General features: G+C 39.9%; 1 protein-coding gene across 7 annotated transcripts in view; it reads left to right on the top strand.

Annotated features, from left to right (window-relative positions):
- mpp7a (MAGUK p55 scaffold protein 7a) overlaps nt 1–24,090 on the top strand; it is a 63,131-nt gene extending 39,041 nt beyond the window's left edge. For 2 of the 7 annotated variants that reach the window (XM_029842470.1, XM_029842463.1), the window contains exons 5-19: nt 1,295–1,375; nt 2,891–3,022; nt 3,796–3,877; nt 4,620–4,705; nt 5,357–5,431; nt 6,135–6,331; nt 8,048–8,127; nt 15,812–15,844; nt 18,197–18,367; nt 18,726–18,806; nt 19,117–19,210; nt 19,608–19,716; nt 21,064–21,207; nt 21,621–21,830; nt 21,923–24,090. In XM_029842470.1, coding sequence (XP_029698330.1) covers nt 1,295–1,375; nt 2,891–3,022; nt 3,796–3,877; nt 4,620–4,705; nt 5,357–5,431; nt 6,135–6,331; nt 8,048–8,127; nt 15,812–15,844; nt 18,197–18,367; nt 18,726–18,806; nt 19,117–19,210; nt 19,608–19,716; nt 21,064–21,207; nt 21,621–21,800 — 1,545 coding nt within the window. In that variant the 3' untranslated portion in view covers nt 21,801–21,830; nt 21,923–24,090. The remainder of the gene's footprint in view (nt 1–1,294; nt 1,376–2,890; nt 3,023–3,795; nt 3,878–4,619; nt 4,706–5,356; nt 5,432–6,134; nt 6,332–8,047; nt 8,128–15,811; nt 15,845–18,196; nt 18,368–18,725; nt 18,807–19,116; nt 19,211–19,607; nt 19,717–21,063; nt 21,208–21,620; nt 21,831–21,922) is intronic. The other 5 variants (XM_029842464.1, XM_029842466.1, XM_029842467.1 and 2 more) reach the window with 5 other exon arrangements.
- Nucleotides 24,091–24,139: the final 49 nt, after the last annotated feature.

Consider the following 24,139-nt stretch of genomic DNA (forward strand, 5'->3'; position numbering starts at 1 on the left):
ACCGTGTCCCTCGGGGGGTCCTGTGGGGGGGTCCTCCGAGAGTATGGGGTGTCGGGCCTCCTAATACGGGCCGTCCGCTCCCTGTACAATCGGTGTCAGAGTTTGGTCCGCATTGCTGGCAGTAAGTTGAACTCATTTCCAGTGAGGGTTGGTCTCCGCCAGGGCAGCTCTTTGTCACCGATTCTGTTCATAACTTTTATGGACAGAATTTCTAGGTGCAGTCATGGTGTTGAGGTGACCTCAGAATTGGGTCCCTGCTCTTTGCAGATGATGTTGCCATCATCAGCCCGTGACCTCCAACGATCACTGGATCGGTTTCCCGCCACGTGTGAAGCGGCTGGGATGAGAATCAGCACCTCCAAATCCACGGCCATGGTTCTCAACCGGAAGGTGGAGTGCCTTTTCCGGGTGGAGGAGGCTCTCCAGGTGGAGGAGTTCAAGTACCTCGGGGTCTTGTTCACGAGTGAGGGAAGAAAGGAGCAGGAGACGGGCGGATCAGTGCAGCGTCAGCAGTAATGTGGACTCTGCACCGGTCCATTGTGGTGAAGAGAGAGCTGAGCCAAAAGGCGAAGCTCTCGTTTTACAAGTCGATCTTCGTTCCTACCCTCACCTATTGTCATGAGCTTTGGGTAATGACCGAAAGATCACGGATACAAGCGGCCGAAATGAGCTTCCTCCGTAGGGTGGCTGGGCTCTCCCTTAGATAGGGTGAGAAGCTCTGCCATCCGGGAGGAGCTCGGAGTAGAGCTGCTGCTCCTCCGTGTTGAGAGGAGCCAGATGAGGTGGCTTGGGCATCTAGTTAGGATGTCCCCTGGACGCCTCCCTGGTGAGGTGTTATGGGCATGTCCCTCTGGTAGGAGGGCCCCGGGAAGACCCAGGACACGTTGGAGAGACTATGTCTCTCGACTGGTCTGGGAACGCCTGGGGAACCCCTGGACAAGCTGGAAGAAGTAGCTGGGGAGAGGGAAGTCTGGGCCTCTCTGCTTAGGCTGCTGCCCCCACGACCCGACCCCGGATAAGCGGTAGAGGATGGATAGATTAAATGAATGGATGTTTTAAGCCACTGTTCTACCTTGACTGCTTTCCCTGCCTGTTTGTTGCAAAGACTGATTCATTTAATCTTTTTGTAATGTTGCCTTTAACTCAAACAAGCCTATTTGTTGTTTCTGCAAAACACTTGTTTTTTTAGTACTGTTTTTTTGTCTAGTTTTATGTATAAACACTAAAAATCTGGAATTGTTACTGTAACAGTCAATGTATATAATTGATTGATCCATTTCTTTTACTTTTGTAGTTGGCTGAACTATTGGAAGGGAAATTGTCCAATGGAGAAATTAGAGAGCTTCAGCAAATACTGAGCAAACCCCATTTTAAGGTGAGTGTGAATTTATTTTAAAGATTTGTATTTGTATCGCACAATGTGGCGTTCTGTGTTTTTAAAAAAGCGAAGTCTCATTTCAATTTCGGTGTAGATCTCCAATACCAAAAACTACATATTTGGAGACCTGATTCTTTTTAAATGCAAACTCATCATCAAATTACATTTATTTAGAGCCCAAAATCACACACATTATTTTGCCCTGTGGGGGCTTTACCAGCTGTATAGCTATGACACCCTCTGTCAGACCACAAATGAGGTATGGACAGGCGAGCAGTAGATGAGACATATACAGAGACCATCAGTAATATATCTATGTTCGTTATAATTAGGTACAGAAGAGTTAGTGTATAATCTGTCCATGGACGAAGGTATCAATGGCAATAAAAAACAAGTCCATGGGCCCAGGTGCATCTTTAGATTTCCTCATATAGCTCTGGGCCACCTGACCTTCAGCAATGTGTGCATTTTTGTAGCATGGATGTATAGATACATTTTATGGGGAGGAAGAGGAGAAAGAGACAGAGGTGTGAATGTATTGTAGGAGTAGACAGCCATCTGAGCCTCACAGCATAACATAATATTTATATTTATGTTTTGGCCTTAATTATAAGCCTTATAATTACACGCAACTGCTTTCGACACACGCAAATTTAAGCAGACCTGACCTAAAAACCCCAGCTGTACGAGAAACAATCTGTGCTTTTCAACTTTGTTCCAAGACAATGTTGTTTTTGACAAGCTTTGAGTGCAATGCTCAGAATCTGTCACGAAGAATGCCTGTGCCAAAAATCCATTCAGTAAATTACCGGTATTACTTTATAATACACAACATCAGCTTGCTGCAGAGCTAGTTAAATATGCCCATCTGGTTTGCTCGTTTTTAATTTTAATTGAATTAATAATGGACTTGCATTATATGTTTGATATTTTAAAAATTTGTCTGTTCCCTTTAGACACTCTACTGTCTCCATGAAACCCTCTGCATCCTCTTTTCTTAAAACCACCCAACCAATGTCTTCTTTCACTACCTCCATGAAAGTGTTAATGCCATAATTCATTATCATTCATTCATGTGAATGTGTGAAATATCTGAGGCGACCGTGAATTGTGTTACATTGAGCTTGCCACTGAGTGACACCTGGCTTTGGGAAACATTGACACTGGAGTCTGTGGGTTGCCTCCTGCCCTTTTTCTGGCACAATTAAGTGAACAGCAGTCCAAGGCATGTGCTGGATTTCTTTAATTATAGAGATGTCTAGAGGGAGATTTGGGCCTCATGCAATTAGGGCATTCAATATTTGGCTCTGAAAGCTTTTTAAATCCATCACCCAGAACAACATTTCATTCTATAACATGAACAATATCTGCATTTTGTCTACTATGCCACATTAAGGAGTGTATTTATAAATATATATCATATATTTTACTCATAACATCAAGCTAGCTACAAGGTCTTTATGGCATGACTGATAACCTTTCCCATTGTTTCTATCCTTCTCTCGGCTCCAGAGCATCCTTTCGGTCCATGACACCGTAGCCCAGAAGAATTATGACCCAGAACTACCTCCACTTCCTGAAGACATCGACGACGATGAGGATTCTGTAAAAATCATAAGACTGGTCAAAAATAAGGAACCATTGGTAAAGAAATATTCCTTTTTAACTCCGAGAAACATTCTGCCATAGACAGCTACAGAAGCATGTAGGAAAACACAAGATGCTGCAAATTACGTCAAAATAAATGTCAATGGCGAACATTAGATATTGGGGGCTTTTTATTGTTCCGTATCTTACTATATGTGTGAGTATCTCACATACAAGTAATGTTTGAATCACAATTCAAGCTAATAGCATCATGCTTTGGAGGTAATTACCAAATCCAAGCATAAACACCCCTCAAAAGAACATGTGATTAAAGAGCAAGACTTATAAAATAGTCAAATAGTTCTTCTGGGAGCTATAAAATAAATCTAAGGAAACAGAAAGTTGCTGATTTTGCTTTATTATAATGTAATGTAAATACTTTTTCACAGCAAATGTATACATTTGAAATTTTAAATGTATTTTGGATTGACTCTTTAACAACTTGTCATCTGGTATACAGTTAATGTCATTTGTTGACATGTGATACACCTGCGTGTCATCATGTTACGTGTCAGTGCAGAGCTTGTAATATTACACGAAGTATCAATGTTCAGTGCCATGTTTGTCCTCAATATGACCAAATAATCGTGTCACGATTGTTTCATAATCCCAGTTGTGGGATAGCAATTTCCAATTAACTGGTATTACGTCATTCAATTATTAGAAGTTCTTGGAAAGTGTCTCAAAACAGCTCACAAAACTCATGCATGCATCTGTTTTTTTCTCTTTCTGGACAACAGAAATAAGCCTTTTTAAAAATGTATTTCTAGGGAGCAACAATAAGGCGTGATGACGACACAGGAGCCATCCTCGTGGCCCGCATCATGAAAGGTGGAGCAGCAGACAGAAGTGGTCAGTTCCAATTTCTCTCTCTCTCTCTGTCTCTCTCTCATCTTATATGCTTTATCCCTTTCGGGGGTCACGGGGTGGGTGCACATATGGGTGAAGGCAGGGTCCAACCCTGGATGAGTCGCCAGTTCTTCGCAGGGCCCTATATGAGCATTTGTAGTACCTACAGTACCTTGCTCAAGGGTATTTGGCAGTGCTCTGAAGGTGATCTGGCACCTTCACCTACTACCAAACATATTCTTTTTTTGTCCCCACGGGCTGGAGCCGAGAACCCTCCACTTCTCAGCCCAGATCCCAACATGTTATATGTGAGTCAGCAGTGTAGACAAGGATGAAACTGATTTATATAACAGCAATGTCACATGTAAGGACGTTTGGAAGAAAAAATAAATGTAATCAGGAATTGTCTTTGCATATAATCCAACAACTTTTTGCCACAGGTTGTCTAATTACATTTTTTACATAGAATCGTGATTGGTGTGGACATATTCAGCCTCTCCTTTCTACGCATATGTTTCCTGTTTGCTTGTGTGTACATTTTTGTCCTGCCTATTGTTCGTCCCTGCCTCGGTCAAATGAATAGCTAATTTTTGTGATTTAAACATTCCAATGTTAAACACCAACATTAATATGATGTTTTGTTAAGGTTGTCTGGGCATCATAAACTTGCACAATATCCAAATCTTATTTGGAAAATGAATTGGTGACATTTTTGAGGATGTGTACATTTGTGTTTGTGTGGCAGGATTAATTCACATTGGAGATGAATTGAAGGAGGTGAACGGAATCCCAGTGGATGACAAGAAACCTGAGGAAGTCATTCGTATTCTGGTAAATCTCATCTTTTGATGTATGTCTGCCTGGAGTTTGTGCACTTCCTCCTCCATTTCAGTTTCAGTCCCCCTGTCTGTATGTGTCCTTCTATGCCTTGAGCCCACCTACATTTAATAACAGGTGTTCTCCTTGGATAAAAATAATACTTGGTCTTCCAGGCATCTTCCACAGCCTAAAATAAGCCGAATCATGGGTTTGAACTCTGCCATGAGGGAAAATGAATGAGGGCGTCTGTTAAACTCTGGGAGGATTCAGAGACAAATGCCTCCAAAGCTAATGATAGTTGTCATCTCTCCTCCTATTATTCCCACACAGACCCACGGTGCAATTACACCACATTATTCTGCCCCCCCCAATGTCCGGGTTTCTTGATCACGCTATGTGGCAATAACAGGGGTTCCTATATCACGAACCCCAGGAATTGCTAGGCTATTTTGCATGTATTGTGTAGTAAATACATGCGTAAACATCTGTGCTGCACCCAAGCACACTTCTTCCATATGTGCCATGAGGGGTACGGTTGCACTCACACTATCCAAAATTCCGCACTTAAAGTAGAATCTTCGCTTTCCGGACAGATTGCTCACATTTCTGATCTACCAATTCCTCCTAATCTATGGTAGCTTGCTTGTCTGTCCTAATATTTAGTCACAGTCTCAAGGAGCCATTACCTTTAAGGTTGTCCCGTGTCTTAAAGAAGAGGTACCGTCCAAGGAGCCAAAGGTATTCTTTTATTCTTCAAGACTTTGTCTCTTTTAAGCCTTTACACTAGGCACCGCTGTGGCTACAGACATTAATTTTAAGTTAGATTAGGTTGTTTATGCAAGTTCGTTCACAGGTTCTCCTAAATAGTATGAATTAGTGGTGGATCAAAATCAATACGGCATAATATTACAATATTTTGTATGCCTGTGTTCATATATATACATCACGTATTGATCGAAAACATGAAAAAGGTCCGTTTGATTGCTTTGTACTAATTACTTTTAGTCCGCTAGATGGTGCTCTTACTTTCTGAGCAACTGTGCTCACTTTCCTTTAACAAATGTCTGTGAACTTTTATTATCAAGGATAATGGCAGTTTATTTTGTTATATTATCACTTTAAACTGCATATTGGATTTAATTTTAAATTAGCTATAATACACAATTAAACATACAAGAACTATTTTTCTGCAAGTGGCATCATATCTACTAGAGTTCCATTGTTCCATTCCATGATTCCTGCGTTATTAAAATGAAGATTTTCATGTTTAATTTAAAAAATGCCTCAAAATAACAAGAAATGATTTCTATGACTTTTTTAAATGCTATTTTGCCCAGTATTAATAATTTTAATTAATAAGTTAAATTGTAACTAAGAATAACATTAAACCATTGTTGATTTTTCCCAGCTATGTCCTCATTTGTGTTTCCCCTTTTACCAGGTGTTTGTGAAAGCACTTTTCAACTTTGATCCCAATGAAGACAAAGCCATTCCATGTAAGGAGGCTGGACTGGCCTTCAAGAAAGGTTCCATTCTCCAGATAATGAGCCAAGATGATGCAACCTGGTGGCAGGCAAGACTCGAGGTGGAAGCCAACCCCCGTGCTGGCTTAATCCCTTCTAAACAGTTCCAGGAGAGGTATATATGATATGATAGCAAGTAGCAGAGACAATTCCCTGCAGCATTCTCTTTGGCAGTGGAGCAGAACAAGTTGGAGAGTGACCTCTACTGCTTCTGTGATGCAGTTTGAACAGATACCTCTGACCTCTCACTGCTTCAACGTTTTCCAGGATTTGTCCAGTTATTTTTCCAGCTTTACAGGTCAATTTACTGATTTATTCTTCTCGGTCGTGTGGGGAAAAATGCCTTCTGAGGTTGAGGGTAAAGACCTAGGCAGTCCAGCAAGGAGTCAGAGGAGAGAGTGTGATAATTAGATGACTATATGATGAAGGGGCCATTCCATTATGGGATGGGCCTGCGAGGGATCCATTACCAAACCTTTGGAGGAACAGATTCAGTTTGATGGCTCTGCTTTCCATGTTTTTCTGCTGTTCATTGCCAGAATCTGTTCTCCAGTTTCTGTTTGTAGGCCTCTTTGTATCCACTCACCTCCACCTTATTTTCATGCTGTATCATTTTTAACATCATATCAAAAGAGCTGAAGGCTTTCTTCTTTTCATCCAGCAGTTGCTGGTAATCCAAGGGTTGTAATTTAGGTTGCACTCACTCTAGAGTCATTTTTTACATGCTCTGACAAAAGCACAGATGAGCCCAAGCTACCTTGCACTCATACTTGTCAGGTTCCCAGTTTCTGGAAACTCTTTTGCAGGATTTGTCCTGCGGGGGGCGTGGTGGAGCCATGCCTCAGCCGCAGGTAGTGCCGGGGACTGGTGCACCTGCAGACTATCGTAATCAAGCCACCTATTTATGGACTGTTCTCACGGTTGGCCAGCGTTGGCGTGTTTTGTCTGTTTCGGAATACCCCGGCTATACCCTCCTGGATTACCGTGAGACTTTTTCCTTCGTGGATAACATTTGAACCCGTTATCGGATTATTGTTTGTCTTTATCCTTCGTGGACTGCTTTCGACCCCGCTCGGGATTTTTTGTCGTAAGTTTACATTCCCGGTTTTGATTAAGAACTGAGTCGTCTCCACGCCTTTTTGAGTTATATAAACTTTAATAAAGCTTCTCGGAAAACGATACGCCACTGTGTCCTGCCTGCTTTCGGGTCCTGATACAACTGCTCGTAACAATACTAGGAAACTCCTCCACCACCCAAGTCATCACGTTGATGCACAATATATGTATGGTGCAAAGCTGTCATTAAAACTGTATGCAGTTGCAGCGGCGTGAATATCACAGTTCACACTTTGACTTCATTAAATTTTTGCAACAGTCCCTCGCAAAAGACCAACATTATTGGCTGCTCGAGGCAGCTGTTTGCATTGTCTATACATAATGACAATGATTCATGTGTTGTATATGTAAAATGCAAGTGTGCACGTGACCACCCATACCTTGGTCAAGTACATCCTTCTAACCGTGCTGTCACACTCACGACTTAACAAAAAAATCCATGAAAACAATCTTGGTTGCCATGGCAGTGTCCTCAGAAGTTGCTAGTTTGTGATACATTCTGTGATTAGGTTGATTTAATGAGAATTCAGATTTTTGCCAGAGTTCGCTTTTTTTCCCGCCAGCATTTTTTTCCCCCTTTGTCTCCTCATTTAACTACTGAATCTGCCTTGTTGGGTTTTTTGGGATGTTTCTTATTCATTGTGCAATCATGAAACCTTGTGACCATTATGCATTTTCTTAGTTATTTCCTGTATGCTTGAATGTCTTTTTCCAGACGATTTGCACTGCGGGGACCTGCTCCAGCTCTCTCCCTGAAGAGGACACCCAGTCGCCGCTCATGTAAGCATAAAAAAGGTAGTTTAGATGCATACTATTGGCAATTAATACAATGTGTACAAAAAATAGCATTTCTCTGCTCGACATGCAGTGTGAACAGCAGATATGGGGACTAACTCCCACAGTGACATGGTGTTTATGGCCCTATGTCTTTGAATTGTGCTCAATTTCTTAATTGTTAGGCTTGCTTCTTATAAGATCACACATGACATGCAGTCAATCATGACACACCAATCATTTGCTGCAGAAAAAACACCACTCCATTTCTGAAACAACCTATTGACATATTATTGAGTGATACTAGACAAATGGTAAAAAACTGAGTTGGAGCCTTAGCCCTGCCTAAAGTGTCAGTATTATTGCTGTTATTAGAAATATGACGAATTAGTGCTACAGCATAGAATCCCAGGATTATTTAGCATCATTGGTGAAGGTCGGAAAGACCAAACGAAGTGCATGATGACTTGTTTGCTCAGTTGGATAGTTATGAGGCATAGATTGATTTATACAGGATGGAGAGAAATATGAAAGAGACATAAGAAGGAGCGTGGAAACACAATCAGTCCTACTGATATACCTGTGAGGTATGGGAAGTTTCTAGGAGAGGTGGCTGTAAGATTTCTGACTAGGTTGTTTCAAAAAGAGGATGAGATGATGCCTGTGGAACAGAGGATACGTTTGCTGGCTCTGATTATTAAGATTAAAGGAGATGTGCAAAGTTCACATAAAGTTCTATAAATCTGTCTGCTGAACTTACTCCTTGCCTCTGTTTTTGTCTGCCCATTGTTTGTTTTAAATGGGTATGTCTTCATTTGCATGTAAATTAGCTAATGGTCACACCTGTGGCAAAAACTATCCCAAAGACACCACTAGACCATGAACTCTGACTGTGCTTTGCATAGTTGTAGCTTCTGTTAAAGTCACACTTATTGGCGCACACACACTTCTGTGACTGAAAAGCTCCACAACACACCAAACCTACAGTCTCAGAACATATTACCTGTGATTTACAACCTAATTCCAGTTTAGTTTTCAGCTAGAATTGTAATGCATATCATATAGTAGAACAGTCACTTTTTTTAGCCATTTCAAAAAGAATCATACTGCCAAGATAGAACATACTGATTCTTAGTGTTCTTAATGGATCAGTCATTATAACAGCTGCCAGCTGTACAGATGATCATCGTTTTATATTTGTATATGATAAGGAATTTTAAATATTCATTATTTTCACATCATTACACAATAAACTATTCCCTTCTTTACTGATCTCCTGTAATCAGGATTGCACTCTGTGGCTTTTCTGTCCTTAATCATGCATTATTAACACACAGAAAAGGTCTGCCGAATGACCCCGCTGAACCACAACCCTGTTCTAGTTAAATACTGTTTTCTTCATAGGTTAGTACTTTGAATACTCATTAATGTGACCCTTTTTTCCTTTTAAGATGGTTTTAAACCAAATTACATTATTTTTGTCTCTAGAGAACTGTAGAAGGAGTAGGAAGGAATATTCCTAGTTATGTTCAATCACATACTGGCATACACGATGCTGCTAAATAGCTAGACACTCCACTTTTTCATTTGTATTGCATTTTATTGCATTTGTTCTGAGTTTTAGAATTTTTAACATCTTTCCCTCTCTGTACAGATGACAGGTACACGTTGAGTCCTCTGATGATTCTGCCTAGGGATCTAAAATATGATACGCATCCTTGTTTCCTATATTTCAGCAGACTGTGATTTGTTTTGTGTAAAGGCGCAGGAATCGGAAATTTCCTGACATTTTCCTTTAAATCCCACATACCAGTAAATAATTGGAGGTTTTCAGTTTAAAATATCAGGAAAAGGGCTGCATCAGAAAATTCACTTCTATTCAAGGTGATACATTCCAAGGGCACACACATTCCTGTGTACCGTATTTTCACGACCATAAGGCACAGTGTATTAAAAGGCGCAGTCTCACTTATGGGTGGTATTTCTGTATTTAAAACATACATAAGGCACACCGTATTATTAGGCGCATGCTGAAACATACAGTAAAAAATGACAACGGAAGTAAAACAGTGAGTTTTGACACATTCATTGAAAAAAAATATTCATTCTTCCGCCACAAAACCATCAAAGTTTTCATCTTCTGTATCTGAATTAAACAGCTGCACTATTTCAATGTCCAACATCCCGAATTCCTCTTCTTAATCATCTGAATCGGACTCACCGACCAGTTCCGGTTCAGCGTTGATTTTATGAAAGCTTTTACAATACATGAAGACGGTATCATAGCCCATGCGTCTACAATCCACCCGCATATGGTGGCATAACTTGCCCGCCGCTGCCTCATAGTCTTTGTGAAGGAGTGTTCGCCTTTCGTCATCCAGCGCTCTGTCCGTTTCCATGGCAGCCGAGAACGACGGTGAACGACGACTTCTCGTGCCCCGTTGTGCGTATTGCCACCGTGCTGGTCCCTTTTTCTCCACTTTGTGGGTCAAAGGGATGTTAAAAGTCAGAGGGATCTCATCCATGTTGGTGATGTGGCTGGGCGTGGTTATCTTGTCGCAGCAGGTGCGGAAGATGGCCAACCTCTCCTGGTAATCCGCTGGCAGCCGCTGCGAAACAGTTGTCCTTGTGCGTATGGAGAGATGAAGCCTCCTCATAAAGTGAAAACACTAAGATTGCTCGATTGCCATTTTCAGCTGCATATTCGATGGCCTGCAGTTTAAAGTAAGCCTCATTCATTAGCGTCTCCCTTGACCTGTGCCATTTTAGGGGATTCTTACGCGTAGGTGTGCCGCTAATCGATTGGCGGCGCGTTTACCGTAGTGCACCCACCAAAGGCGCACAGCAGATTTTGGACCTCAGTCCACACACAAGGCGCACCATATTATAAGGCGCACTGTCGATTTTTGAGAAAATCTCAGTGTTTTAGGTGCACCTTATAGTCGTGAAAATACGATAGTTTAGCATTCTCTTTAACAGCAAAATTGTCAACTTTGTTAATCTAAACTTTTTTTTTCCCTTCGCGTGTGTGTGCATGCGGCATAACAGTCAAAGCGCCACAATCATGCACCACTGACTGTATCGCACTAGGTAACAATGTTATGTGTCTCTCAGAATAGCAATTGAACATTTGTTTTATGGGAAATTGTACACATTTACATGGGGGAAAAATCAGAACTCAAGATTATTTGTGACATGAACCTGATGTTTAACAATACTGTTGAATGCTTCACACTAAATTTCAATTTTGAATTCAGATTTTTTTTTCCTATGAACCTTTAGACAAGGTAGATGAAAGTGTGTATGTGATGTTATTGTGTAGATCTGAAGCTGGGTATTGCTGGGAGTGCACTTGTGTGTTTTGTTGTACAGAAGTACAAAATAAATTCAAATGAAATGTTTTACCACTTGCAGTTAGGAGAGTAACTGTTCTTTCTCTGTTCTCTCTTTTCAAAGATGATGTGGCTATAGAGCTTGGTATGTTTCCTATTGTTCTCTCATCCCATCCCTATAATTTGTTAATCTTTACAAATTATTTTCTAACTGACTAGTGTTAATGCTTTCTATTGTACCTACAGTTGAGGAGATCCAAGGTACATATGTCATTTTGTATTATGAAAGACTTTGCTTGGATAAAAATTGGAACACACTTATCATTGTTCATGTTTTTAAGAAGTATTCATAAAGAAATCGCCTTTCAACTCTCCTACATTCTTCTTTTCCTGTTCTTTCAAGCAAAATCTCCTATATGACATCCTTATTTCACCAGTTAACATTTTTAATGCCATTGTAGTTGAGATGTTTTGCTTAAATGTGCTTCACATGTAACATATATAGACATGTTTACAAAGTCCTTCCAAATATTTCCTGCAGTCCTAAACATTGATGTCAATAGACAACCCCTGATTAAATCTTTAGAACCTTGCACATTTAACCTCTTTTCATACACAATAACAAAGCAACTTCATCATCAGTTATGACGTCGAAATCCTCAGAAGTGTACTCAGACAGGCGCACGACCGAAGTTCACCACAACTTGAGACCAGATGTCAAAGTTCCTTTTCTACCTTGGCCAAGGAGAGTCCCGCTCTGTTACAGATACGTCTGCTGTCGTGCTGTCCCGGAGACTCACTCTCCCCCCCAGCATTGTCTCCTTTTATTACAATACAGGCAAGGTTACATAGCAGGAAGTGTATCTTAGTAACATAGTCTGCATTAGTTACATTTTCTCACACAGGTGGGGGCGAGTTAATGCTTGCTGAGTCACATTGCTCATGTGTTGACTACACATTTTTACCACAGTACCATATCACACATGTCCACGGCCATGTGGGTGCCAAGGCTTCTTTGACTACCTTGAAGCGGTTCTTAGCATACTCAGAGGCGCCCAGGCGTGACTAGCCTAACCTAAGCAGATATTACACATTCTTCTTTTGTCCTTCTTACTAAACATGCTCACACATAGCCACATTTAATCCTTCTCGCATTACCTACGAAACTACCCTACTTTTATTAAAATAGCAATAACATAAAATGGAATTTGCAATATTTCACAACAGTCACTTCTTTATTTGCAGCTGTGAGGATGCAATCATGCCACTCATACATGTGTATTCTGTTGATTATCTATTTGTCCTTGGAGGGAGTAATTATCCTCTGAGTAGGGGCTAGACTTTTCCAGAAATCCTGCAGGTTACAGGATGGGAATCATTGGCCACACAGGACAAAATAAACCCTATATAATCCTGTCACAGTTGAAGTCTTATTATGCCACAGGGTGCTTTTGGTGCATAGACCACAGCTGTGTTTTGATTGTTTTTAATGTATTTGAAGTTTTAAAAGTGACAACTCAGAAACATTCTTTAGTCAGTGGCAGCTGAGCAGTAGGGTACTAACCACAAAAGCTTAGAATTTTTATTTAAAAAGGTTAATTAACAATAATCATTGATTTTAGGTGATTTTTTTTGTCAAATGTCAAACATGTCATATATAGAAATCTAAGTTAGGATCCAGGACCAGATGAAAACCCAAATGCGACACCAGAGTTTGACTGAACACCGCTTTATTGTCGGAAACAGACAACAGACAGGATTCACCAGGGAGCGAGCAGAATAGAATAGTCGGGGACAGGCAAGGGGGGGGCTAATTAGTGTCCTTATGCACAACAGGTGCGCGGGGCGAAGCGACTCACGGGCACGATTGCCCGCAGCTGTGACATTACCCAGTTGATGCCCTCACATGCAATGATTGCTGTGCACTTGTCTTGGAAAAAGCGCTGATGGGCCACAAATTATCCACTGATGTATGGTGCACGAGTTCTTTAATGATATCCTCCTCAAAGGGGTCGTTTGTCCTGCCTTTCGTTCCAATGCAATTGTGTTTTTGCTCACAAACAGTACATCATAGCAGAAGGACTGGTTGGCCCCTTGGGTCTTCCCACATGACACCCACTGAGAATCTCACTGCAGCCCTGCCTCTTTGCCTCATTCTTTGAATGTGCATCTATGAGCGCAGCATATACTTGTTGCACACCAAAATCGGACTCAATTTTCTGCCGCATGGCTTGGACATTAAGTTTGTTGTTTTACTTATGTCATCGATGACAGAAAGGATGTTACTTTTTTAGATTTCCTTGAGTCAGCTCCTTACATCTACAGCTTTTGGGAACGTGAGCTTCCAATGGTCTTTTCTGAAGTGGTTTCTCACAACTGTGATTATAACCTCAATCCCTCGACCCACCAAATTTTGACATATCGTCTGTATTGATTTTCCACTTGCTCGCATCACACAAATCTGCGGGAAACATTGTGTCGATAAGCGTCATCTTTGTTGTATTCTAGCAGCACAGTGATCAAGTAGACCAGACTATGGTTATTTGAACTAGACTATGGTTATTTGAACTAGGAGGTGGCGGATTCCAGTCTATGATTGGATGACCAGGTGCAGTCTATGCCTGCCCATTAAGATTAAATGACTTTGGGTGTACTTTACCTTGTGTGGCCAGGATCCTAGCATAGCCATCCCCCCCAGATCCACATCCACATCGGCTTTCAAATGAATGAACTTGTTGGATTGCAATACCGGGTACCTCTCGTGTGTCACTGCCAATCTGCGTGTTCTTTAAATGAAGACTTCAAGTAAACAAATGCCAATTTCAAAATGTATTTAGCAAATAGAATCAATTCAAGATACAAATACAACCGAGCTCTGGGCCAGTTCATAACCCTACAAACAACAGAGTCAATTGTCAGGGCATGAAGTCTGACAACCTAACTAACCCTTGACCCAGTCTTTTATAGAAAGACATATGTAAATTATTGATGCTAATTCAGTCCAATCCAGTCCTTCTTCTTGGATGACCTCATCTTCTTCTTCCAGCCTCATTTGATGTTGGTGCAGTCCTTCTTCTCCATTATCTTCCCAGATGGCCAGATCAGAGTTCACATTCTTGCCGAGGAACTTATCAACACCAGTAAACTATGCTGTCCCGTTTTACGATGGGGTTCTACCACTTTCCGTCTGAGTATCTCATCCTGCCTCCAACTGTCTAAACAACATTCATGTCAAGGAAGGGTCAACTGACTTGCTTATGTTTATTCCTACTGAAGATTATATACTAGCCCTAACTTCTAAACTAACTGTAACAGACAACAAAAACATAACACATGCTAACAAGATAAAATAATTCTCTTCAAACTCACAAGAACAAAAATAATTGAAGAAGCCTTCTGGATAGAAGGTGAAACGTCTTCAAAAGAGAAGAAAAACAGTCCAATTGACACAGAAAACTACCTTGGATAACAAAAATAATTATGCATTGCAAATGGGTAAACAATAACGACTGTGCATAATTCAAAAGTAGGGTGACATCAGCTAAATTGAGCCAATCAATTTATAGCAGACAGTGCCTGAAAAAGGCAAGAAAAATGAATGTTTTTGATCTAATTTTTCATATTACTACGTGGGATACCGGCGGCTTAAAATCCGGTGCGGCTTGTATAAGTACAAAATTGATTTTCACTTTTAATCGGGTGCGCTCTGTAGTCCAGAATTTACGGGGTAAATGAGTTTATTATGATTGAGCCACGATGGCCTGCGATTATAGTTCTGAACTGAAGAAGCCTTCTGCAGAGAAGGTAAAATGTCTTCAAGGACAAAAACAGTTGACACAGAAATCTTAGATAACTATGACCTGGATGAATGAGAATCTACACAGACAACGCAAAATGTTGTTGAATTACACATGATTCATGAAATTTAATAACTGGATGTGTTCAGTATCAAAATTGGAGAAGGAGGGGTGGGAGTAACTGGCTGTCTGCCGATGGGACGCTTTGTAATGGCTACCACATTGTTTTTCAGTGAGCAGTCACAGCAGATGTAAAGCAAAAGACACCTATTATTTATATTGATTTTCTTCTTCTAATAGTTTTGGTTGTGCTCCATACCCATTTTTCAGTGGAAAAACAAGGCATCCTAAGACATTTGTAAAAATCTTGCAATATGCATTGCAGTTTTATTATCTTCCAACATAAATGGAAATCTCTTTGGAAAAATTGTTAAAATTGTCTGTCCGTTATCGCGGTAGTCATCTTCACCGCACCTACAGTTTAATAATAGAGGTAAGTGTCTATCCTGTGTTTGTTTCTGATTAAGCTTTTTTCTCTTCTCTTTTCCTGCTTTTCCTTTGTCTTCTGACCACCAGCAGAAGGTGAAAATAGTAGTGGAGTCCATTTAGGTGAGAGATATTGTCTTCCTCTAATGTTTTGTCATTATTCCTTATCATGTGGTTTTTGTCATTCACCAATGTAGTGAAGACAAATCTGGCACATCTCCTCCCATATTGAAACATCTGAAATAATTAAACTTATTAATATCATCATCGCTTACCTTAAAGGGCTACACTAGCCTGTGCTGTATAATTTCTACTCCCTTCCTCAAGGTATGGGAGCGCTGACAGACCAGGCCACGGATGTACAAACTGTAGCTTGTTTTGTGCTTTTCATCATCAAATTATCCCTTCCACTAGAATTTAGAAGCAATGGAATATTATGTAAATAATATACAAACTGTCTAACTAAATCTTTTCTAACCAAAAGCATCTTTGCGACTAATTTTAAAAATAAATCATTTATTGATCTATGATGACCTGAATACAGTTTAAAGGATGTAGGCCTTTTTAATTGTGCTCATCAATTGAGATGTGATAGCCCTCTTGTTAGAAGTGCTGTGTGTATGTGTGTGTAAAGGTGCAGTCACACGAGGGACATTTCTTCTGTGCCGTGTCAAAGTGTCCATATCCCCCATCCCCCTTTCTTTCACTCCCTGTTTCTGTCCCATTATATGCATATTAAATTTAAAGATGTGAACTTTGCACAGAATTATTGAAATAATTAATAGGATATCTACTATGCATGTGGCGGCTGCAAGCTCAATCAGGGGCAGTAGCCAAGGATATTGAATGGCATTTTACTAATCTTTGTTTTAATTCCCATCAGGCTTTCTCTGCTTTCTCTGCACTGATCCCTGACCTCATGGAGTAGGTAGATCCACTAAAACTATCCAGCTCCATAACTGGTTCGGTGTCCTCCTAAGCCTAGAACAAAGTAAAACAATCTCAGAAGGAGACAAATAAAGAAATTCTGACTTATAATAACATCTTGTCCATCTGCATAGTTGCTACATGGCTCTTGGATGTGGTTGCACAATGTATAGTTAGCCTGTCCAGTAAAAAAAAAAAAAAAAAATCTTACTGAAGTTGCATGGGGGAAAATAAAGGAGGCTTTGGGTCTTAAATGTATATTTTAATTATATTTCATGCCTCCTTTGTACCATTATTTCCCAAAAGATCATCATGTTTGTGTTGCCCAATAGCCTAGCTCTATTCTAACAATGAGCATAAGCATGGCCAGAAGAATTACTGGAGCTACAGAATTGCTGACGATAAGCTTTTTCACAGCAGAAGGTTATTCTAAAAGTAAAAAATGGTGTCAGCCTCCTCTAACTGGAAAGCAGAAGGGTCTGATAGTTACAGTAAATGTTTGAGAAGTTTATTCTGGATTTTATGGGAAGGCAATTAGGAGACGGCGTTGTGTAGGATCACTCTTGTGACTTTCTGTTACAATTCTAGCCACAGCGTTTTGGATCACATGGAAGGAAGAAGTAGCTTCACAAAGATTTGGCCATGTTCCATTTACCTCCGAGGTCAGATATCAGAGCTGGGAACGACACAGCTGAGTTATCGGTGTTCCAGTTGCAAAGCTGGAAAACAAGACATCTGTGTCTGTGAAAGCTATTCTCATAGCTGATGTTTAGCTCTTTTTAGTGCAGCCTGCATTCTAGAGTGTACATCGCACAAGAAAAATATAAACTGGACTATAGCAGCATTTTTGTAAATACTGTATATGTTGATACAACCGTGATAACATGATAATAAATGGAATAGTACAGGTGCTTCTACATTATTCACATACGGGGGCAGCCATCTTTGAGGTTGTGAGTGTCATCTGAATTGCTGAATTGGAAATCCAGTTGAATCACCATAGAATTATCTTTTCACAGTGTAATAGATGAATGCCCAGACATGGGCGTTGATTTGAGTTAGATGTTGTTAACATTACAATTTTTTATCACTTATTCTGATGATGTCAAACTTGGTGGAGGTTGATTACCATGTGAGATCTGTAGAAAAGATAGTCCGATGAGGTGGTGTCACTAAAGCTTTTAAACAGTTATCAACACTGCATCATGTGATTTACAAAATCGATGTATTTTGAAGTACTGCATACCAAAATGTATCTATTTTAGATCCTACATTTACTATTTAAAACATTACTCATCTAACATTTGATCTCTGCAAGGTAACTTATCACTAATTTTTACTAATTTGGTCTCTAAACAATCTTAATAACCTCAGTCAGACAATAAGACTTTCACCATTACAATCAGAGATGATCACAATGGAGCAAAGCATTTAGATGCAAATCAAAGTTAAGGAAGAAATGAGAAAACATCTTTGAATAAAGACATTCGAACTTTAAAGTATTTTGAATAAATATGGTTTAATTTAATTTCTGTCCTATGTCTTCAGTTGGATTCAGGAGAAGCTTCCGACTCAGCAAGAGGGACAAGAAAACCAATAAGGCCATGTATGAGAGTAAGAAGAGTGAAATGTACGACATGGCTGACGTGCCGACATACGAGGAGGTCACCCCGTACCACAGGCTGGCTGGGGCCAAACACAGATTGGTGGTCTTTGTGGGTAGGCGAAAAGACTGAACAGTGTCATTGAACGCTGTCATTGAGTTCCAGTGTCAATATTTCACTCAATCTTTTCTGTTCAAGCTGGAACAGAACCTTAGTAAAAAGGCCTAGAATGAGAAAGCGGCTTGGTCCAACCTTTCAGTTAACTACTCATGCAGCCTTCTGGTTTAGATTCGGTTGTTTCACAGAACTTGAAGTGAGGGGCTCAGGAAAGATCTGATTTTTGTCTCCTTCACCTACTCACCTACTAGTTATACAGGCAATTGCAGGGTAACACTGACATAATCTTATTTCCCATATAACACAACACAAAATGTGACTTTACCAACAAAGTTCACATGTCTGTGTTTGTGAAGGCCCCACGGGTGTTGGCTTGAATGAACTCAAGAAGAAGCTGTTGATCTCAGACCCTCAGCACTTCGGCGTGACCATCCCACGTAAGTCCCGCGTTATTTCACCTCACTGAGGTCACATAGTATTAATACTAACATTACTGTAAGATGTCTCTATAGATACTGAGCTGAGTGTCAGCTAAATATGTGAGTTTGGTGCTGCAACACTACAGGTTGTTTATTTTATAGTGCTGTTACACAAATATAAATACAAGGGTTGGCAAGGACTAGTGTACAGTGTTTCAGGTCTGCAGCAACATTAATAAGGGGCTCAGTTCAGATGCTTTCTACCTCAGCAGTGACTCAGACAGTCTGGGTTTGAGGTAAGCTTCCTTTCTCTTCTGCTCTCTTCCAGACACCAGTCGGGCCAAGAGAAACCAGGAGAGCGACGGAGTAGAGTACCATTTCATCTCCAAGCACCTCTTTGAGACAGATATCCACAACAACAAGTAAACAAATAAACACAAGCATGGAAACATATTTACAGACACTGTTCAGCTTTTTTCAGCGATTCAATGTTTTAGTTTTGGTTTGCTGTTAGTTAGATTCCTTCTAGAAGGACCCTTGAATGAAAATAGTTTACAGTTCTGTAAAACAAGTTAAATTTTACCTGTGTTGTTTTACTGTTAAACTGTCTTTTTACATGTAATTGTTCACAGTGGCTTTGTCAGTCTGTCCTTCCTCCGTCATGAGCAGCCTGAGCGTACCACATACTGTGATTGGTTTTCGTGTTGTTTCTACTTAGTCTTTGTTTCCATCTGGTTTTTGGTTAAACAAAAGATGGTGAATAAAGGGTAGATTATGTGGTGACCTACAGGTGCAATCTGTTCTTCCCCTGCTTTTCAGGTTCATTGAGTACGGAGAATACAAAGGGAACTACTATGGAACAAGTTTAGATTCCATCCGCTCAATCCTCTCTAAAAATAAAGTTTGCTTATTAGATGTCCAACCTCAGGTGAGTGAAACATCTGTTATTGCCTCACAGTCAAGTCCCACTGACTTCAAGTCCTCACTGACTTCTGATAACAGATCTCTCAACTGTGTCCTGAGACCTTGCCTGCTTACTGGGATCTATTACTACTAATTTCCTCTGTTCCAAGATTTCCTTTTTACCCCACAAAACAGTTCACTCACTGTTTTGTGCTCAAGCATGGAATCCCTCTAATGCGCAGCTTATATGGCACAGCACAGTTGATGTGTGCTTGAGCACGGTAGGGGTATGGGCCTTGCATGCGTACAAGAATCTTACATATGCAGTGGGCTGTGTGTGTTCATTATATGTGGACCACGGGAATCGCCGCCTCACGCCATCAATAAGTCTGGGTCCTTAGGAGGGTGGACTGCTGAAGTCAATAAAGTGTGATCCATGATTTCACCCTAATACCACTGCGCAGAGACATCAGGGTTAATGAGGGTGTCATCCCGTGCTTACCTCGATTATCAACGTGATGATCATTATATATGGCAGCATTGTTGTCTAACTGCCGTGTCCTGCTCTACCAGAGATCTGCATGGTGGGAAAGAGACAGCTATGTTCTCCACAACCTCAATTTTGGGCAGAAAGATTTCAGGTTTTTTTAAAACATGCTGTGATGAGCTGGCGGGTCCCCGGAGCTTCAGGTTGAAGGGGTTGAGTTCTTGTGTTCTGTCCATTAGAAATACAATGTCGATAACCCAGACATGGACAGCCATTCTGCTGTCCTCCATGAATCTATTCTCATCTCAAAGAATCTTTTGCGGAGTTTTCTCCTGCTGAGCCAGCACAATTCCTGTAGAAAGGCCATGAATTAACAGAAGTGTAAAATTGTTAAATACAACGGAAACATGTTTAAATGTCAAACATTTGCTCAGGGACTGTTGATGTAAATAATTTAAATATTTTAATATGATCAAATAGAAAATAGTTAATTGGTAGGATTCCATTGTGGTTGTGTGTACATGTATGTGTGTTTATGTTTGGGCAGGAAGACCCCCTCTCTCTCTTTTGCTCTTTCTCTTTCCCTGATTCCACAGACAGCCATAAAATGTGACTCAAACATTCTGCAGTAGAGTAATAATCCTCACTTTATCTTTGTCCTCAGCAGCAAAAAGATGATCGTTAAATTGAAGTTGTCTGCCTGTCTGTGATCTTTTTCATTACAGTTGTCAATTACTGGTAAATTGGAATAATAAAATCAAATTAATCTTGCCTGTATTTGTTCTGTAATGTTTTCATTTTCAATTTAAAATAACTACTTTAATGTGGTTGATATTTTACTTTGTAAATTGTTTAGTTTTAAATTAATGTGTTTCCTCTGCTCAGATGATAAAGCACCTGCGGACGGCTGAATTTAAACCCTTTGTAGTGTTTGTGAAGCCTCCTCTGATTGAGAGGTTGAGTGAAACCAGACAGAATGCAAAATTCATGTCAGGCAAAGAAGACAAAGGATCTGTGAGACCATTCAAGGTAAGAGAACGTTGATCTGAGAACATCTGCATTCAGTTTAATGCAACAAAACTATCAGGGACACTGTGATTTCAGTAATTATAGGAAACAAAATTTAATAAATGTTTAAGTGAAACTAGGCTTTATTAAAATCTCAAGGTTATAATAAGGAAGATAAAGGTTTAAGAATCACATGAAATGAATTTCATGGATACATGAAATTGCTGAATTACTATTTTTCAATGTGTTTATCTTCTGGACTTTAAGGTTGCGTTTCATCCTTTGCTTATTTTGAGGATGTTTTTAGAAATCTTAAATATTCGTTGAGGTTGGGTTGCTGCATGGAATGTTTTATCATCATTTTGCCTGCTCCCTTCTGCTCTCTCTCTCTCCCTCTCTCTCTCTCTCTCATTCTCCTTTCTCAACTTCTGCAGGAGGAAGACTTCCAAGAGATGGTGAGAACATCTGAGGTGATGGAGAACCAATACGGCCATCTGTTTGATCAAGTCATCGTCAATGATGACCTGTCGATTGCGTTTAACGAGCTCCGGATGGTGTTAAGGACAGTGGAGACGGAGACTCACTGGGTTCCAGTGAGCTGGAATCACTCCTGAGAGATGGAAAAAACAGACAAAACTATGCGGGTATATCATCTGTGGCTGGTTTTGGGGGGGTAAAACAAGAAACTAGATGGTGCTACACGACTGAGCAGAGATACAATAATCTTTTCCTCCAGCTCAGGTTGGACTCTGACCTCTGCTGTGCTCTGGTCTGGACCTGGATCTCTGGGTCTGAGCAGAACTGACAAAGTTGAGGTGTTCGGCGCCGGTTCAACATGTGAGCCTCGGACACCGATCTGGGTTTCAGCCTGGGTCACACAGCAATGAAGTGGTTCAATTCAGGCCAGAACATGAAAATGAGCCACCACAGCCATTGTCCTGCCAGCACGTTCAGCAGCTGCGCCAACCAGGACTAAGTATTTATAGCGTTAGCAACCAAAGGGACTGATGCAGTTGTTCATGGTGAACAAGTTAAAGAAGCACAAACCTCTGAGGGGGAAAACAGAGATGACATATAGATGAGATATTGCCCCCTCATTACTTCAGTTATGCTTCTATGATTGTTAGCGGTACAGGTACACTGTTGAAAGGGCAAAAAGGGTCATTTTATTTAAGGGAAGTTAATATATTCTCTTTCATGCTCAAATTGTTTTTCTTGCATTTTTTATACATATATATGATTTTTTTAGGCAACCTGATCTAAACTATCGCTGTTTTTCAGCAAAGCATCTCAACTTTCAACTGAGTGTTTTGATTTCATTTATTTAGGCCTTTATAGTCCATTTAGTAGCATTTAGATGTCACCCTTCACATAACTGGACAGTGGACACTGTTGTTGAGCACGTTACAATTTTTTCAGCATAGTTATTTATAGAAGGACCACAGCAACTCTAAGTATCTGCTTTGGAAGTTTATTGCTAATTTGAAGCTCTTGTTCACAATCTAGCTTAATCATGTTTTACAGAGGTTTAACTTAACCCAACCCTATGGTACAATAATATTCATAGCAGCCAGTCCTTCATTCTGTCTCTGTTAACATGATCAACATTATCCAAGTTCTGGTCGATTCTGGATTCTGTACCAATATCTTTTTACATTCATTTGGGAAACTATTTAATATGTTCGCCTGATATAGGTATGGATATAGAGTGTAGCACAAGCACTGGATGAAATTATTTTACCTCTCAAATGCTATATTTGCAATGATATATTTAAAAAGACATAAAAGCATATACTTTTCAGAACATTTAAGACTAGATGGTTCAGTTAGTTACTGAGTTAATTGTTTTGCTTTTCTTTCTTCATAAATTGTAATAGGTTTAGAGAGGTACTTCACTCTGGGCAAGAAGGGCAGAGAGGTACTTCACTCTGGGCAAGAAGGGCAGTCATTTTTTTCCAAGTCAGATAATTATTTAAAATATTTTGTGTATATTTAAGCTCAAACAGCAGGTCACCATGCTATCTCATTGTTTCTTGTTCAGCTCAGGTTGTGATATCCAAAGTCTACATGTTGTTTTATTGAAACATTTACCCAGTCTTTAAAAGATAAAGATGTTCACCTTTTTAAATGTGAATATGTTAATATTATTCAGTACCCATGGTACACATTTAAGGGGATTTAAGTGAAATAATTAAATAGTTCCCCCATTTTCAAATTTACTTCGATTTACTTCCTATCTTACTTTCATCTATTTTTTGAAAATATTTTTGTCACGCTGTAAATAAAAGGCTGATTTAGGTAAACCATGTAAATCTACTTCCTCCTTGGAAACTGTAATGTTTTTAAGAGAATGTGAAGCGTATCCAGAGGTGGGCATGGGACATTTTTTAATCATGATAGATCGAAGCAGGTGGTTACACAGAGCTGCACATGGAAGAGGAAAAAATTACTTTAATGTATTACAACAAAAACAAACGCCACCAATGCAATGAATTACGGAAAAATTCAAAAGTTTAAATAAAATTTAAACATTAACTTCTGAGGCACATTTTCCCAGAATACTCCAAAGACATTACTGGGCGTCGATAATGCTTGTTGACAACAAGCGACGCAGTTCTTACATTGAGGGGGATTGATCGTGATTACTCTTTAATGCACATACTGTATGTACTAACTTGGAAGAACACATACTGTATATCTACACACTCATTATTATAATGGATCACTTCAATGAAACTTCAAGATCGATTTTTGTGTGCATTTTTTGTTGACCACTGCATATGATGCACTTGCATCAGACACTTGTTATGGTTTGTGCGTAAATATGAATCAAATGTATGGCGTCATATTCTGACTGTAATGGATTAAAGAAACAAAGCTTGTTTTTGAATAAAAAAATCCGTTTTATCCCACGTTTATGTACACAGATTCCATATATTAATTATTGATAAAC

The sequence above is a fragment of the Takifugu rubripes genome, chromosome 10 (assembly GCF_901000725.2).
Source record: "Takifugu rubripes chromosome 10, fTakRub1.2, whole genome shotgun sequence".
NCBI classification, from domain to species: Eukaryota; Metazoa; Chordata; class Actinopteri; order Tetraodontiformes; family Tetraodontidae; genus Takifugu; species Takifugu rubripes.